We start from the raw sequence: 19751 nt of genomic DNA on the forward strand, positions 1-19751 counted from the left end.
TTGGTACTGATGGCTATTCGTGCCACGCCTCACCGTTCTACGGGGGTGACGCCTTTTGAAATGATGACAGGTAGAGAAATGACATTACCAATTCATTTGTTGTATAGAACTAATGATGTAAATCTTTCTAGTGCTACTACTGCTCATGAATATGTCACCCATTTACGTAACCATTTACAGGGTGCATTTTCTTTTGCCCAGAAAAATCTGGAAATTGCTGCTAAAGGTAGAAAAGCCTATTATGATCATAGGACTACCACAAAGGAATACCAAATTGGCGACAAGGTATTCTATTACAATTTTGGCAAAACCAAGGCCAAAGAAAGTAAATTTTTGCCAAGTTGGCATGGTCCATTCCCTATAGTGGAAAAAGCTTCACCTGTGGCCTATCAAATTCGCATCAAATCAAATTCTCCAGGTGCAGATGTCCTTAAATGGGTCCACATTAATCAACTGAGACCATGTCATCCCAGTAAATTTGCCCAGGATGAAACCATTGTTGTGATGAAGACATTAACCTAGCAACAGCCTAGGCTGTTCTCTCTCTTTACTGTTTTTCAGATGGCGAAACGAGTTCTGCCGATGCTGTTCCTGGTTGTCCTGCTGATTGGCGTTGGTACCAAAGTAATCGATCCTGGTCCGCAGTCCCATGTTGTCCTTCAAGATTCTCCTGGTTTCTTGTTCTTCCCATTCCAGATCCTGCTCCAGCATATCTTCTTTCGATGTTTCTCTTTTCCATTTGGACTCTACTCCTACTGAAACTGAATTGGAAATCCTGGATGTTTTCCGTGGACATTCCATCAACTTTACCCTTGAAGTGGAACAATATTTGATGACAAAACCTTCCCACACCATTGAACTGAAAGTTGATAATGATAAGCTTCATATTGAGGACTTTCATATTGGCTCCTCCAATGTACATGAAGTTGTTGATACCCGCAGTATTGATCTTTTTATCACTGTTGTTATTCCAATTTTTGCCATCCTGTGGGTTCTCTTATTTGGGTTCTCTGTTTTTGCACTCTATGAGACCATCCGGATTAAACGTCTTATTCAACAGAAACCATCACATACAGACTTAAGAATGCATGATTTCATTGCGGCTATGAAAGAGTAATTTTGCTAGCCGTATTTTTGATTATGATCTATCTGTCTTAACTTTTGCTTTGGCATACCTTTTGTGCCTTGCTAAGTAGTTATGATTTTTGATTTTATCATATATTGCCATTATTCAGTGATTTTATTATCATTTATTTGGCTGGGTTCACATATTTTGCCCTTGCCTTTATGATTATTATCCATTGATTATTGATATCTTTGATTTATTGCTGATTTATATGGTATTGCTTATGTTTATGCATTTTTATATCACCTTGGGTCTTGTCGATCCTTTCCTACTTAGTTAGGTTGAAGGTGAAATAGACTCCATTGAAGTTATTTCTCCTCCAAAAGGGGGGACTGTAGGGATATTTCCGTATTCACACCTGAAGGTTAGGCCTCTATGATGTCATCAAGCCTGAACCATTGTTTCAAGAATCTCTCTCTGCAAGCAACTTTCAAGCATGGATTTTGCAAGAAGTAAGAAGTACACTGCTTTACAGTTTCTGCCTGATGCATTATGGGGATGTACCCGAATGTTGCTATTCAAGGGCATTCATCTGTGCTTTAATAATGGGACAGTGTGAATCTTGAAGAAATTATTCTGTTCTTATCTGTCTAATGGCCCTGGGTCTTCCAGCATATATGATACTTTATACAGAAAGGCTATTCATCAAGTTCTGTTTCTGGATTGGTCCGAGGAAGTCATCTGATGAGATTCAAGAAAAGAAAGGTGCTAATTAATTAATAGTTAGTTAGTCTGTGATAAGGTCCGGGGAAGCTCAGATCTGCTCACAGATGTTCTAATTGTAAACTTTTTCTTTCAATAATTAGACCTGTAAGTTACCTCGTGTGATTCTCTGCCTAAGAGATAGAAATTCGGACATTTAAAAACTGTTCTGAACTTAGCACAGATAAACGGAACTTATTGCTGATGATTTATAGCCTCATCAAGGATTTTCAACACGTGTAACTTTTACAACGGTATTCCTGACGTCTTCCAGCTGACACGAAGTTTTCTTCCACCTAATTGTGCCGGAGAGGCTAATTAAGGGTGAGCATACGGAAATTACTTTTATTAGCTTGGGAATTAGATAGGAATCATTTGTGATAGGTAAAGGGTTGAAAAGTTACCTGGGTGATAATATAATCATTTGCTAATCAGGGATTATTATTATAAGGAATAGTGTGTGTGTTTAACAAGAAGTTTTACTTAATTGTCTAACCATTAGATTGTGATAATCATGTACTGAGTTTCATTTGTGTAATTAGATATTTTGAACAATACTTAGATTCTGCAGCTGGCTTGTGAATTATATTTTTCTATTTTCATAATAAAGATATTTCTCATTAGCCTGGGTTTTGTGTCGTATAATTAGACCATGATATTTGGACTTGAATAAGAGGTTATGGTTTTCTCTAGACCACTTAACAGAGACGTAACGTGTTTATAATACTGCTAAGTGAACCATAAATCCTTCTACAATACCACAAAGAATGCTGCCATCGCAGTCTTAAGGTATAACGCTAGAGCATCAAAATGTCTTTTGATGACCAGATCTACTCCATGATCCTGCATGTCCTTCAGGATCACACCCCCTTCAATAGGCAGAGAAGTATGTTCAGTCACCTATGCCACCAGTAAATCCATTTTAGATGGTGTAAACAATTGCTGAAACTCTGAAGCTATGGGATATAATTTTGTCATTGCCCTAACCTCTGTCAAAGGACCTTCTAGTAAATCCCAATGTTCTGTTATCATTCTGGTAATCTTACTTAGGGTGAGAGGGAAAACACTTGGATTGAATCTTGGCACTGCATAGCAGCAAAAGCTGAGCAGCCGAAGCCTGTGGGGACTAAGTCCAGCTCCTGCAGAAAGACTATAATAAGCTCCAATAAATCCAACAGTCTGAAGAGTCTTCATACTGTTGGATCCTCTCCCTTGTCTATTGCAGCCACTGATTCCGAGGACCGAGGACCATAAGCCACTCTAACCACTACATTAATGGTGGAAAATATGAGCCCACTAAAAAAACACCAAACCCTACTGTACTGCCATATAGGTACCACCTGTAGCCATAAGGGCTTTTGGGGTTGTAGACAGGTGGGTATAGTGGGTTTGGGGGGGCTCACTATAACCTATAAGTTAGGTTTATCTGGAAGTGTACAACCTAAATAGACTAACCCGAGTGGTATGTTAGATCCAAATCACAATTCAATATTTATAATCCACTCATATGGAACAGTACATTTTGTATAGAGAGAAACATCTTCAAATTTACACAGGAAAAGGCCTCAGAAATGGAGCCTACGTACAGTCGTAATATCATAGACTGAATTGTTCAACGTAGTTTACATGCTCCTTGCTCCAGTCATTGGCCAAAAACCTATTTAGTGAAACTCTTATTTTTAATGAAACACTAACTTTCGTCTGAACTAAGAGTTCACTTCAATTATTTTGGATTCTCATCCAGTCAAGCATTAGTTTTTTCAAAACTTTTTTAAAAAACTTTTTTTAAATTACATTTTTTGTTCTTATGCACTACTCCACTCAACTGAAAAAAGTGATGATACAATTATTCATCTAGAGGCAATACTCAATCTTAGAAAGACGCCACTTATTTGAAGGCAGTTTTAGTCTGAAGAAATGCCAAAGGCGACCCGGCCATTGTTTCGCAGAATTGTGCTCTTATCCGCTGCGTCAAGGCCACAATTTAGGCATTCAAGCTTTTCACCGCTATAGAGTATAGCAGCTTTGTCCTGAGAAAGCAACTCTCTCAGAATGCCTCCATGCTGACACCCTGTAGGTGCTTACTTATATTTTGGGTAGGATGCATACATCAGGGTCACAAAATTGGGGTCAAGACCTGACTTGGATCGTCCAAGGAATTCTGCCAGTCTGAGCTTTACATCCTCTTAGGGTCCAGTACTTCCATGCAGTTGTGCTTTGCTGGAGACACAAAGTCATAGTTAATGGGCTGTAGGAGAGTTTGAGACCCAGTTCCCACAGTCTCTGTGCATCATGACCTGCCGGAGGGCCAGAGGGCTATGGCACACAGCACATGGACGCTCCTCAAGTCTCCATTTTTGCATGATATAGGAGTCAAATCTCTCGAGAACATCCCAATTGATTAAAATCACAATCAAGGGGTTTCTGAGGCAGAGAGCGCTTTGAAAATTAAATTGAGAAATCCAAGATGACCGCTGCAGCTGTGTTTTAGTACCAAAAAAAGCAAAATTACCTAAAATAGGATTTTAGAGGTTGATGACCCTTGGGCTAACCCTAGAAACCTTTAGTTTTGCCAAATTTAGACCCATCCCAACCAATTTTCCCATAGACAGTAATGAGCTGTACTCACAGATCTGCCATGTGTTGTGCCTGCATCTGCTTTTCACTGCAGCTGGAAATGGAGAAGGGATTTCTGCCTCAGACAAGCAAAGGTGTCGCCAGAGGCTTGTCTCTTTAGGCTGCCTTTTATTCAGGTGGTAAAATTTGAAACCCTCGACCCCTCATGATTCTTGGGGGAACGGGACACAGCTGACCTCCGTCAAGCCTCCTGGCCTGTCATGGGGTCTAAACAATCTGCTCTCCTGCGCCTGACTCAGCTGGGGTAAGCACAACTCTCAAGGAACCTAATTTCAAGCTCCAAATGTTCAAGCAGACTGGCCAGGCAGATGCTCTTTTCCAAAAGTGTTGACCTCCTGGCTGCAGACTCCAACTTCTGGCCCTTCTCCCAGGCACAGTTGTCCCAAGACTATTGAGAACCTCTTAGCACTGGTAAGCCTCAAAAGGATCAGATTAAAACCTAAAAATAATAATAATAATAATAATAACTTTATTCTTCTATACCGCCATAAGAATTCAGTGCAGAGCAGAGGAAAAGACATCTTTTGAACTCGCTGGTAGAAGTTAAGATTGACGAGAGAGGGCACTGCCCACAGAGACAAGGAGGTGGAGCTGAGAAAAATGATTGACGTCTTCTACAATCTAACTTGGTAGTTGGGGTCACAACCTATTCATAAGGAATTGTTTGCTATTTGCATAGGAATAAATGTTTAGAGTATGTGATATTAGAACTCTGTTATAAGAGTATTTTCAGTGGCAGCATTGTTTGCTTGATTGATTCACATCAACCTGAAGGCACTATAACTAGAATTCAACTTCATATAGGTTGGCATTATTGTTCAAAATAGCTGCTTGTAAGAGGAAAGAAAATTATAGCATACCATATTTCTTCTGTTCAGCAAAGATTATCCTGCACATCATAAAATATTGCATGCAAACACCAGACATCATGCTTGTTTTGAGATCTAAATCACCTTGGTCCCAAAGTGAAAAAATTAGATTCTGGAAGTAAAAATCTTACTCTTTTCAAATACATAAAACAAAAATGGAAAAGGTAATACATTTCATTGGACTAATAACATAATTATTAATTAGTTTTCAGAGGCCCAAACCTCATTCCTCAAGTTAGAACAGTATACTGGTGTTATGGTATCCTGTCCTGACCTGAAGAAGGTGGTTTTGGTCTCCAAAAGTTAGTCAAAAATATATTAAAATTAGTCCAATAAGAATAGCACCTTACTTCCAATTTTCTATTTGTAGTTATTAACCTTTATTAACATGGCTACAACACTACTTTAACCTAAATTAAAAAGAAAATTAATGTTTCCTACCTTTATCATCTCGCCCTTTACTTTAATTGTGTTGAACCCAGTCTCTGGTTTCTGCTTTCCTCCATCTTCTCTTAACATTCTTGCCAAGATTTCCTATCTATTTGCCATTTTCTCTCCCCTTTTCCGTTTTCTACAATTTATTTTTTTGCTTCTCTGTACAGATTTAATTAATTCTTACTAGCCAGTCTTCAATTTCCCTCTTTTACTATATCCACCTACTGCTTTTCATCCCTTTCCCTCACCCCAACTCTAATTCACTTCCTCTTATTCCCTAATCTTTCACTAACTTTACCCTCTGGCTAGCCAACCTCTTTCATCCATCACCTGCCCTTTGGCTCTCCTACCTCTTATAGTGTCTCCCCTATCATTTTCTTGGCCCCTTTCCATTAGTATTTCCCTCCTCCCTGTCTCTATCCCTTGCCACTGCTACTCCTTCTCCAGACTAGAAGCAGTGGCAAACCACCACAAAAAATGGCTGTCGTCTCTTACCTGGAACATGAAATGACATAGAGGGATTATGACCAGCAACTGTCTGAACAGAGTCTGCAACCCTGTGACTGATCTGTGCTGTTTTTCTGCTAACATCAGTCTAGAAGAGAAGCAGCAGCAGGGGGAAGATCCCAGTAACTGTTGCAGCTTTGGAAAAAGTGCATGATTGTGCAGCTTAGAAGGTACTGCGCTTAGGGCTCAGTAAAAATGAGGGGCTCCACAACTGCAGGGAGACTAAGCACAGCAAAAGTGTTCACTTTCAGAAAAGTTGCTAAACTGTTTCTCACCAGCTTTCTCCAATGCAAATACTTTAGTCTTCAACAACCTTTTCTCCCCAGGACAAACTCTCCCAAGCATTTACTCTAGCTGCAGGAGGGAGAGAGGAATGAAATACATACATTGAGGAAGGGAGTCTCTCCCCTAACCCCCCCCCCCCCACACACACACACTCTGCTATGAGAGTCTTCTACATAATTATAATTGGGGAATGGCCATCATTGGAACTTATACTACTGCTTACCAGCATTTTCACAGAGAGAAACAGCTCGATTCTAAGCATTACTTGAAGGATAATCTGCAAGACTGCTGTGCTGGACAAGAGGTTATATGTAAATCAGTGGTCTCAAACTCGCGGCCCGCCAGGTACTATTTTGAGGCCCTCGGTCTGTTTATCATAATCACAAAAGTAAAATAAAAGTTTCTTGATCATATGTCTCTTTAGCTATAAATTACAATATTATTATTAAGATTTAGCCAAAAGGAAAGATTTATAAACTATAAAGAGTTTTACCTCATGTAAAATTGTCATTTCTTTATTAAGACATTAACTATTTTTTTCTGAGGACCTCCAAGTACCTACAAATCCAAAATTTGCAAAGACTTTGAGTTTGAAACCACTGATGTAGATTGAAAGCAAAGAGCAATTTTATATATTCATTTTCCATACCAAATAAGATTTTTATCAATTTATTTTTCTGGTTTATAATAATATAATTAAGATTAATCTGAACTGACTCCTTTGGCTTCTAGATCATTTTTGCTATTATTTCTATAACTGTTCTTCTCTAGTTACAATAATCCTTATAAATGAATCATAGGTTTATTTGATTATTTTCTGGCTTCTAAGACATTTGAGTTTACTTGTGAGTCTTTTTATTTTGACACTGTTACCACTGAAATGGCTTATTCCTCTACAAATCTGGTATCAGATATGCTCATCTCTCACTGATATGCTGCTCTAATATAAAGGACACTACCCCTCCCCTCTGTTAGAATGCTTTTACTTACCCGTGCATAGTGCAATTCGACTCCATATAGTTCTAAAGTTCGTGCTATATTTAAATAACTGAATTCTGCCTCAGCAGGAGTCAATCCTCTGTAATAAAAAAGGGATAACAAGACCAAAAAAAAAACCTAAGAAAATATTCCCAGAAAGTACATCATCAGTTTAATCAACTACAATAAAAGATTATGGTCTGGATATTACAAAGGTATCCATATAGTGCCTACTACACTTCTCCCTCCGAATCCGCGGTTTCAGCATCCGTGGATTCGGTTATTTGTGATTTTTTTTTTTTTTTTAAATTAAAGCAGTATTCCAGACCTTCCCTGCCTCCCTCCCGCTTTCCTCCGGAATCCCTTAAGCCTTAACTAGTGGGTCTAGTGGGTTTTCAGGGCAGGAGCGATCTTCCTATGCTCCTGTCCGGTGCAGATCACTCATAGGAAATGGCTGCCTTGAGCTCCAGTCATAGTCTCTCGAGACTAAGGGAGCTCACGGCAGCCATTTCCAATGAGTGATCTGCATGGGGCAGGAGCGTAGGAAGATCGTTCCTGCCCCCCAAACCCGCTAGACCACCAGGTAAGGCTTAAGGGATTCCAGAGGAAAGTGAGAGGGAGGCAGGGAAGGTCCGGAATACAGCTTTAATTCCAGGGGAAAGCGAGGGGTGGGTCAGAACCGGCCCAAATATTATTTGCGTTGTTTTTTTTTTATTCACGGGCTGGCTCTGCCCCTAACCCCTGCAAATATTGAGGGAGAAGTGTACTATATAGATAAGGCTCCTTAGACCCTGTATTGTCAGTGGCACTCTAAAGAATAGTGCAGCTGAATAAGCCCCAACTGCTTGTACTGTGACAGAGTAGAGCAAGGGCATTTTGCCTAGCTACACAGATAGTGGCAATATTCAGCCTTTAACCATATAGTTCAGTGGATTAAATTAAGCCACAAAAAAGAAAAATCCACCCAAAAACAAATTGCCAATCTCACTTTATTACAGCTATTTTGGCCCAATATCACTGCTATCCATGTATCTGGACACTGAATATACATGAACTATTTAAATGTCACATCTGGCATTTTAAACTAATGTTTGTTGTGGTTAATACTGCCCATAAAGAACTGGAACAGTCTCCCAGCCATAGAAAGTTGAATTTTCCTGATATCTCTAAAGATCAATAATATGAATTATATTTGCACCATGACTTAGGACCCTATAATTTAAATTGTCATGATAATAAAGCAAATTTCCTTACCTGTAACAAATATTCTCCATACATAGAAGGATAAATCACATATACAAGCAGGTTATGTCATCAAATAACTCTCTTACAGTTCAGAAAACAACTAGAAAAAAGTCTGATAATCTGTGTACCTTCCTATGCATTGTGTCATTGCAGTAAGACCAACACTTTACCTCAACACTCTGGGGAATTTACCCTGTGATCTAAAGAAAATACCTGTTACTACTACCGTGTTTCCCCGAAAATAAGACACTGTCTAATATTCATTTTGGGCCCAAAAAACACACTAAAGCTTATTTTCGGGGGATGTCTTATCTTTCCATGAACAACAATCTACATTTGCAATAGAGATGACTGAGAGCAAGTTGTGTCTACGTTGTAGAGATAGCAATTTTTAAATAATTTTTAAATCTTTTTAAATGTCTTTAAATCTAATGTTAAATATGTGTCTTCAACTTTCAAAAGCACTACTGAGTAAATCGGCACAGATGTTTTTCACTTTATAAAGCAGGGACTGTTCAGAAAAATCCAATTGATAAATGCACAAGCACTTTCAAAATTTCATCAATGCAAATATCTACTAGTGTCCCTTGCATGTAACAGATAGCCAGCCACTTATCTTGTGCTTTCAGGCTCCAGACAGGCTGCTTAGGCAACTGTCTAAACTCAATATCAGAATTCAATATCCGATGGGAACCCGTTTCACCAAAGAATACAGGCTTCCTCACGAATTAGTGTTGGGTGTGTGCGATCCGATGACTAGATTTTAGCTTTTTTTGTGCTGTGCATGCCATGTCCTGCATGGAGAGGAGGTGACCTGACAGACTGCTTCTGCAGACAGAACAAAGATTGAGTCATCCCAAATGGACTAAATCAGAAGATTGTTAATGCTACTTTTTATCTTCATTTGCATATTTTCATTTTTAATTATATTTATCATGTTTATTATCTATTGTTACTAATATCATCATATATTATCTTTATTATATTTGAAGTTTATTTCATACCTTGGTTACCAAGTATAAACATAAATTTACCTTAATGTGATTTAAGAATTGTCTATTTGTGGTTTTTACTTAAGTTCTAGCATAATTCAATAATTTTTAAAAATTATTTTCATACTTATATCTTAGACATCATATTTTATTTTATCGAATGATGAGGTTCCAAGTTGGTTTCTAGATTTCCTGAAAGTTTTTGATAAAGTTCCTCATGAGAGGTTCCTGAGAAAATTAGAGTCATGGGACAGGAGGCAATGTTTCAATTGTGGCTAAGAACTGGTTATCAGACAGAAAAGAGAGGGTTGAATGGCCATTTTCCTCAGTGGAGGAGGGTAAAAAGTGGTGTGCCACAGGAATCTGTGCTGGGACCGGTGCTATTTAACTTATTTATAAAGGATCTAGAAATTGGAACTACGAGCAACGTGATTAAATTTGCAGATGACACTAAACTGTTAAAAGTTGTTAAAACGAATGCGGACTGTGAAAAACTGCAGGAAAACCTTAGAAAATTAGAAGACTGGGCGTCCAAATGGCAGATGAAATTCAATGTGGACAAATGCAAAGTGATGCACATTGGGAAGAATAATCCAAATTATAGTTATCGGATGCTACAGACCTCCTTAGGAGTCAGCGCTCAAAAAAAGGATCTGGGTATCATCTTAGACAATATGCTGAAGCCTTCCGCCCAATGTGTGGCGGCGGCCAAGAAGGCAAACAGGATGCTAGGAATTATTAGAAAAGGGATGGTTAAAAAGACTAAGAATGTTATAATGCCTCTGTATCACTCAATGATGCAACCTCACCTTGAGTATTGCATTCAATTCTGGTCTCCTTATCTCAAAAAAATACAGCGGCACTAGAAAAAGTTAAAAGAAAAGCAACCAAGATGATAAGAACATAAGAATGGCCTTACTGGGTCAGACCAATAGTCCATCAAGTCCAGTAGCCCATTCTCATGGTGGCCAATCCAGGTCCCTAGTACTAGGCCAAAACCCAAGAAGTAGCAACATTCCATGCTACCGATCCAGGGCAAGAAGTGGCTCTCCCAATGTCTCTCTCAATAACAGACTATGGACTTTCTTTCTTACAACTAGCTACACTATCCGCTCTTACCACAACCTCCGGCAATACGTTCCAGAGCTTAACTATTCTCTGAGTGAAAATATTTCCTCCTATTGGTTTTAGAAGTATTTCCCTGTAACTTCATCGAGTGTCCCTAGTCTTGGTAATTTTTGACAGAGTAACCATTATCACTTCCTCTCTCTATGAGATCCCACGTGCCTATTCAACACTTTCTTGAATTTAAACAGAGTCTCTGTCTCCACCACCTCTTCCAGGAGACTGTTACATGTATCTACCATCTTTTCTGTAAAAATAAATATTTCCTTAGATTACTCCTGAGCCTATCACCTCTTAACTTCATTCTATGCCCTCTCATTCCAGAGCTTCCTTTCAAATGAAAGAGATTCGACTCATGCGCAATTACGCCACATAGGTATTTAAACGTTTCTATCATATCTCCCCTCTCCTGTCTTTTCTCCAAAGTATACATATTGAGATCTTTAAGTCTATCCCCATACGCCTCATGATGAAGACCATGCACCATTTTAGTAGCCTTCCTCTGGACAGACTCCATGCTTTTTACAACTTTTTGAAGGTACGGTATCCAGAATTGTACACAATATTCTAAATGAGGTTTCACCAGAGTCTAACACAGGGGCATCAATACCTCCTTTTTTCTACTGGTCATACCTCTCCCTAAATCTACTAAGGAGCCGTACCCTACTTGGGAGAGCTTCAGGAAAACTACTGCTCAAAGTACCAAGCCACACCAAGCCCTGTAGACAGAGAACTTAGGGCAGGAAGAGCAATCAGTGCCATGATCCATGGAAAAATCTCTGAGTCTCTTGCAAACCAATTCATGTTCTACCTGTTGACCGCAGACTGTGCCTAAGGGAGCTAGGCCAAACGACAACAAAAAAAAAAAAGAAACACTGCTGTACAAGTCCACCATTTTCTGGAGGCAGAAAATAATGGCAGGTTCCAAAGCTGCATCATCTTTTATATTGTGATGAAATCACTGGAAAGTTCCAGGTCTCTGTCTCCATCTTGTAGCAAGGGGGCATAATCCACTCATCTGAATTTATCTAGCAGAATGACAAGAAAAAATATGGTTTTACAATTTTTTGTCACAGGGTGGCAAAATAGAAAACCAACTCAGGTGCCTTTCTGCAGAGGTACAATGTGTGGGAAGGTATGTGCACGTCAAACTTTTTTCTAATTGTTTAAAACTCATAGATCTAATTTGTCCCAGCACCGTGATATACATTACTCATTTGTGTAACAGAGTCATCCTGTTTGTTAAGAAGATAAGAACAGCTATACTGGGTCAGATCAATGGGTCCATCTAGCCCCCGTTTCCTGTTTCCAACATGCCCAATCCAGGTCACAGTACCTATGAGAAGCAACATTCCACACTCCCAATCAAGAACAAGAAGTGGCTTCTCTCGTGTCTGTTTCAAAAGAAGACTATGGACCTTTCCTCCAGGAACTTGTTCAAACCTTCCTTAAACCCAGCTATGCAACGAGTTCCAGAGCTTACCTATTCTTTGAGTAAAAAATATTTCTTCCTATTTGTTTTTAAAGTATTTCCATGTAATTTCATTGAGTGTCCCTGGTTTTTGTACTTTTTTAAAGGATAAAAAAATTGATTCACTCTTACACGTTCTATAGCACTCAAGATTGTATAGACCTCAATCTACTTCCCCCCCTCAAAAAAAGTTTATTTTCCAAGCTGAAGAGCCGTAACCTTTTTAGTCTTTCCTCATACGAGAGGAGTTCCATTCCTTTTATCATTTTGGTCACTCTAATTTGAAACTTTTCTAATTCAGTTATATCTTTTTTGAGATAAGGTAACTAGGAACTGTGTGCAATACTCAAGGTAAGGATGTACAAAGGAGCAATACAGAGGCATTATAATATTTTTATATATCTGGTAACACTCTAGAAATAATTAATAGCAGTGGTAATTTTATTTTTTACAATAATTTCCACTAGTTTGCCTAGCACTGAAGTCAGGCTGTTATTTCCCAGATTACCCCAGAACCCTTTTTAAAAATCAACATAACATTATTGACATAAGGGCTTCTTTTACAAATGTGTATTAGGGCCTTAACGCGTGGAATGGCACGCGCTAAATTGCCCCGCGCGCTAGCCGCTACCGTCTCCTTTTAAGCAGGCGGTAGTTTTTCAGCTAGCACGCGCTAATCCGGTGCGTGCGCTAAAAACACTAGCGCACCTTTGTAAAAGGAGCCCTAAAAGTAAAACCACTAAGCTCAGGAGAATTTCTTCAGAAGCTAGTGCCATTTAGTAGTAAGGCTGTTATGAAACTTAGATTTATATAGCACTCATACTTGCAAGCAATTTCCATGGTATAAAATCACAATGGAATTCAGGCCCATAATTCATTTCTTTTATTCACACTTCTATTCTAGCACTACAAAATCCCTAATTGTGAATGCATTCTTATCTTAAAACTTCTGGATATATATAATGCCATTAATCATTCTGATACCAAATCTGAGGAAAAGGAAAAATCGCTGGCTGATATATGATGTGAAGTTGTGTGGACTCAAAACCAAAGTATGAAACTAGATTTTTGTGACATTTAGAACATGCTTTGAGCTCTGCTGTGATTTTAAAAGGTGAAATGACTTAAAAATAAACAAACAAATAAAGCCTATTACAAGATATTGTTCCTGAGTGCTCTGAAATGTGGATGAGAATAAGAACTTGATGAACCTGATAATCGCTGGACAGCATTTCTAAAGCATCTATGTTTACTAAGTCCAGTCTTTTTGAAAGTGAATGTTTGAAAGTGAGTGCTGACATTTTGAAACTATATGAACTGCAGTAGTAGGATTTTTGATAGATTAGTGTAAAAATATTTTTTGTAAGAACATTGTGAAATGATAGCTTTTTGGAAATCATTAGTTTCTTTAGGGTGCTAAATGGTAGAAAGGAGGTTTTTATGACAATGACTCAACTGAGGGGTATATTATACTTGAATGGTAAGGTCTCCTCCCTTAACTCTGAGGCTTTTCTTCCTTTTCTGTTTTAAGCAACCATTAGCAGCAGGATGAATATTTCTTTTATTTATTTAAAAATTTATATACCGCATATGCGGCTTCCATATGACATACATAGAATCTTGTTTCCCTCCGATTATCACGTATAACATAGACATATCAAGACAACATCGTTAATCATCCCTGTTATAATAGTGGGATTGTTGATGTATTGATGAGTTGTGGTCTTTTAACCACAGACCCTTACAATTTTTTTTAGTGAGGAGATAAGAACATAAGAATAGCCACTTAGCCCAGCAGCCCATCCTCATGGTGGCCAATTCAGTGGCTTCCCCCATGTTTGTCTCAATAACAGGAAATGCTAGGGAGGTAAAAATTAGAGTTGAACTGGATGAGTTTTTCTGAGGTTTCCCACCAAGGACAAGTGAAGTCTACTATGTCCAAGGTGAATTCTTCACATTACCCATTAGAGAATTGTACCCCTGAAACTATCAAGAGTATGAAGAGCCTATTAGTTCCTTTGACAACTATTATCTTAAGGACAAATTCTAGATGTTTTGTAAAATGCGGCTAATTGCCCATTGCTAAAAGATGCTGGTCTGGATCCTAAGCAGGTGAGAAATTACTAGCCTATTTCCTCCTTGAAATTTCTAGCAAAAGTTTTAAAACAGTTGAAGGATTTCTTTGTATAAATAAATTGACTGATGCTCTTCAATATAGTTTCAGAACTAAGCATTAAATTGAGATGATGTCGATTTCTGTTATGGATTCTATTCATGCTGGCTTTGACCATGGTGAGGACTACCTAATGATGTTCCTAGAAGTGTCTCCCACTTTTGACATTATTTACCCTAAGATTTCATTAATTAGAACTTACTCATTAGGTGTTTCAGGAACAATATGGGAATGATTTAAATCATTCCTTACTGAACACAGTTTTAAGGTTTGTTTAGGTGAAGAAATTCTACTTGGATACTTATTTCTATGGGTGCATCTTCAAGGTTCTGCCCTTTCTGCAATTCTGTTCAATATATATAAAGATTCCATTTTGTCGAGTACTTTTATGTTTGAGTATTCAATATCGTCTAAGTGCAGATTATATTCAATTTTATTTTCCAGTAAAGAATACTGATACAGCTATTCTATGTTTTTTAAGGGGCGTTTGCAAATGCTGAGGTCATGGTTTAATGCTAACAGATTTAAACTGAATGTTGGAAAAAGCAAAAGATATTTACCTCTGGCAGGGTCCTCTGAGGACAGTAGGCATATATTCCCACACGTCATCCAAAGAACCTAGTATGGATACTACTAAGTATCCGTCACTTTAAATTTTTAAACAGTGCCCATACTGCACACATTCCGGTGTCTACCTGCCCAATGTCAGCTCATGAGACTAACAGTTCAGTAACAAAGGTAAGAAGCCAACTAGGGGAGATAGGTGGGTTGTGAGAATGAGGGCGCTATAGAAATAAGTAATAGTAGTAGTATATGCCTGAGAGAACACCTGCTACAGGTAAGTATCTTTGTACTCTCCGAGGACACGCAATTAGCTTAGCAAGGTTTAAAAAAGGTTTTGATAATTTCCTAAAACAAAAGTCCATAAGCCATTATTGAGATGGCTTGGGAAAATCCTCTGCTTATTCCTAGAATAAGCAACATAAAACCTGTTTTATTCCTTGGGATCTTGCCAGGTACTTGTGACCTGGGTTGTCCACTGTCGGAAACACTTATGTTCTTATTATCACATATGGGACTCCCAAGCTGCCAGATCATGACTCTGGATGAGGATAATGGATACATAAACATGATCCTGGCAAAACCCCAGAGGATTGGAGGGAAAGTTGGCACTCAGAAAGTAAAAAACATTGTGTAGAGCTACTTGACCAAACCAACTGTCTTTTCTGGAGTTTTGTTCCAAACAGTAGTGAGAAACAAAGGTATGACTTGAAGACCAAGTAGCTGCTTTGCAGATGTCCTCAAATGATGTAGAGCGGAAATGAGCTTAAATCCAGACAGACAGTTTTTATCAATAAGCTATTGATTCCACATACTCCTGTTACAATTCTAAGATCCTCTTCTCAAAATTTACTTTTTGTTCCCTCCCTCAAAACTTTTCACATGCGACGTAACACTTCATTTGCTGTTACAGCACCCCAAATTTGGAACTCCCTGCCCTCTTAGCTGAGGGAGGAATCAAACATTGATAAATTAAAAGCAGCATTAAAAAGCTTCCTCTATAGAGATGCTTTTACTCCATAACTCAGAACTCTTTCACAATCTTTGAAAAGGCAGCTCTCAACTAACCTTTCCCTACCCTTTTGTGATGCCCTTAACTGTTTTCTTTTCTGATAATATTGTATTTCACCCTCTGCCCTCTTGTCTCCCGTTTGCCTGTTGATCTTGTCCATGTTTTGGTTCTTATTATTTAAATTTTGCTCCCCTCATTTTACTTCTATTGTACATCGCCTAGAATGTTAATAGGCAATTAATCAAATTTTTAATAAAACCTTGAAACCTTGAAAATCTTATCAACAAGTCATCGAAATAGGGCAGTGTCTCACAAACTTTTTGAGCTGGGGCACACTAAACCTAGTGTCCCTGGCTCGAGACACCCGGAAGTGCGCTGGCATCAGCATGATGACATCACACGCACTGACGTCAGTGCATGCACAAAGGCCCTCCAAACAGGCCTTGCGCCAAGAGAAGGACCTGCCCTGGAGAGAAGGGCCAGCATAGAAAAGAGGTGCCAGCGTCGGGAGATTGCTTACTTTGCGAGAGGCACGTCCTGTAGACAGCTGGCACCGGCATCTCTCCTCTTCCCCAGTGTACCAGGTTACACCTGATATATCAGCAGGCACACAGTTTGCGATACACTGAAATAGGGAAATATGTGAAACTCCCATGAGTGAAGGGCCACCACCACACCACTAGATGATGAAGCTAGGCCAAAGGTAGAACCTTGTTTTGGAAGTCTTGAGATCCAATTCGAAAGGAAGGTACTGTCTGTGAGCAGGCAGAATATAAATATGAGTGTAGGCCTCTTTGAGATCTAGAGAGTAGAGTCAGTCATCTTTTTCCAGGAATAGTAGAGGGGTTCCCAGAGAGACCATGTGGAACTTCCCTTTCAACAAGTATTTGTTGAGACTCTAGAGCAATGTATCTCAAATTGTGTATCAAGGCACACTAGGGCGTCTCCTGAGATTTCAGGTGTGCTGTGGTACACTGGGGAGGAGGAGAGGCACCAGCTAACTGCCTACAAGATGTGCCTCTAGTGGCGAGAGGCACATCCTGTAGGCAATCAGTGGGCACCAGCACCTATTCTCTCTGGTCATCTTCCCTTCTGGCACCCCCCACTGGCATCTCAGAGCCTGCCTGGAAGGCCTTCACACACATGTGGACATCAACATGATGATGTCACGCATGCACGTGACATCATCACAGTGATATCCATGAACTTCCAAGTGCCTTGAGCTACGGCCACTTCCTTTAGTGTGCCGTGGCTCGAGAAAGTTTGCGGGACACTGCCCTAGAGGGTTAAAATAGGTCGAAGACCTCTGGGTTTTGCAGTATTAGGAAATATTTGGAGTCAAATTCCTGGCTTCTCTTCTGCAGAGGTACAGGTTCTATTGTGTTTAGGTGGAGAAAGACCAAGAGGTCTTAGTAAAGGAGGGTATTCTGGAGGGAGTGGAAAGGAGACTCTTTTGATGGATGGTTTGGAAGTTATCTGAGCAAGCACAGGGTGTAGTCGTGAACAACAACTCAAAGCATCCACTGATCTATGGAGGTAAGAGTCCATCATTGGTGAAAATAGATTAACCTGTCTCTGCTGGGAAGACTGCAAGGGAAAGTCAGAGGAATTTGGAAATGATCTCTAGAAAGGAGTCAAAAGGACAAGTGAAGTTTAGATTGAGAACAAGGTTGTGATTTTTGTGGTCTCTGTTGCCTTGTGCAGGTCAATGAGCAGCAGGCCTAGAAGATGAGGAAGAAAGCCGATAGTAGTGGTCTGTAGAATACGAATTGTCTGGATAAGGTAGATTATCTTCTGGATGAGATGAAGACTGAGAAGTGGGCCTAGAGGATGAGCAAGAAAGCTGATAGTAGCAGTCTGTTGAATACGAATGTCTGGATGAGGTAGATTATCTTCTGGACGATGAAGATTGAGAAGTGGGCCTAGAAGATGAGCAAGAAAGCTGATATTCGCAGTCTGTTGAATACGAATGTCTGGATGATGTAGATTATCTTCTGGACGATGAAGAAGACTGAGAAGTTTGTCATAGTATCTGTATAATTTTTTATCCTATCTGCAGCTTCCTCAATTTTTTTCTCCAAATAGATCATCTCCCTTACAAATACACTGGAAAGGCATTCTTGAACTGAAGTTTTCAGATCAGAAACCCAAAACCAGGACAAATGGCGTATTGTCACTGTTACATTAAAGGCATCAAAAGCAGCTCTAGCCATGAACTTCCTAGTAGTAAGTTCTTAGGTAATTGTTTTAAATTATCCAGGGGAAAAAATTCTTCAAATTCTGACAATTATTTTAGTAAAGATTTGAAGTAAATGGACATGTAAAACTGATAATTCATAATTCTATTGAGGAGCATAGGGAACTGGAAAATGTGTTTGCCATAAGAGTCCAATGTTATGGCTTCTCTGCTTGGAGGAGGAGGAGAAGTGTTTGAGGGCAGATTCTACAACTAATGAATGGTGTTGAAGTTTGTTTGTTTATTCATTTATACCCTGCCCTTACCCAAGGCGGGTTACAAACTTACATACAAAACTATAAATCAAAATACATACACCATCAATAATAAATACTTCCACAATACAAAACAAAAAATAGTAACCATAAAGTACACAGGCGACCAGCACCTTATTATCATCTTCTCCTTTTCATTAATAACATAGTCTCAAACCCTATATTTCGTCTGGCAGAAAAGATGCCGCTTCAACAGTTTTTAAGTTTTGTATATATATTCTGCTGCCGTTTAATATACTCAGGAAGATTATTCCAAGTTGAGTTCTGTCAAATCCTGGACATGTTTGAATTCTGTACAATGCATCTATCTTTCAAGGAGCTACCTAGACTGATAGGGTGTCTCCCAGTTTTTAAACAAAGTATCTTTCATGACTTTGCGTAAGGGTACCTTAATACATTCATTTAGTGGTGCTTCAAAATCAAAGATTTCAAAAAGTTCAGAAGGAGGCTCCTCCTGTTTCCATTTTGATGGGCAAAGACTGTCTCATCTGTGTTATAAAGACAGTAAAAGATATACTTTCTAGCAAAGATGTGCATCATTGAGGAGGGAAAAGATCAGAAGATATCTGGAGTTAGACTCCTCAAAGTACTCCCTACTAGGTAAATCAAGGAGTGTGTGTTGAGAGGAGTGTTGACTGTATATCGAGGTGCAGGCCGATGTTCTGAAGTAGGAGATAGCAATACATGCGTCAAGTGGGTTCGTGCCAACTCTGATGCTTGACATTGAGCAGGGGTGTGTGACCTCGTCCTTGATCGACATTTCAATGTATCCTCGGGCTGGGCTGAGGCAGGCATGGAAGCCTTTAAAGCCTGTGACTGCAGTAATCCAGAAAGCTCTTGTCTGAGCATGGTCCAGTGTCAAGGTAGCAGAATACCCCCTCATTGCTGGTGCACCCTCAGTGTCCAATGTAACTCCTCCAGCTCTGTGGACTAATGGCCTCAATGATGATGTTGATGGATTAGTTTTGGAAGCACAAAATATATATTTTTTTCCTTTTCTGAGTATGTTTCTGCATTTTAATCAGAAAACACAGAGGTCTTGGAAGGAAAGACACCAGTTATGGAGGTTAGTCCCAGAAAGGGAAGTGTGTGGTGCAGTAGTTAAAGCTAAACCCTCAACAC

The 19751-nt window shown here is 39.2% G+C and overlaps 1 protein-coding gene across 7 annotated transcripts in view; it reads right to left on the minus strand.

The window, feature by feature from the left end:
• The window catches only part of PTPN4 (protein tyrosine phosphatase non-receptor type 4), a 272694-nt gene that overhangs the window by 159421 nt on the left and 93522 nt on the right, over positions 1–19751 (minus strand). For all 7 annotated transcript variants that reach the window (XM_033945428.1, XM_033945424.1, XM_033945426.1 and 4 more), the window contains one exon: positions 7552–7639. In XM_033945428.1, the coding sequence (XP_033801319.1) occupies positions 7552–7639 (88 nt within the window). The remainder of the gene's footprint in view (positions 1–7551; positions 7640–19751) is intronic.

Source organism: Geotrypetes seraphini, chromosome 5 (genome assembly GCF_902459505.1).
Source record: "Geotrypetes seraphini chromosome 5, aGeoSer1.1, whole genome shotgun sequence".
NCBI classification, from domain to species: Eukaryota; Metazoa; Chordata; class Amphibia; order Gymnophiona; family Dermophiidae; genus Geotrypetes; species Geotrypetes seraphini.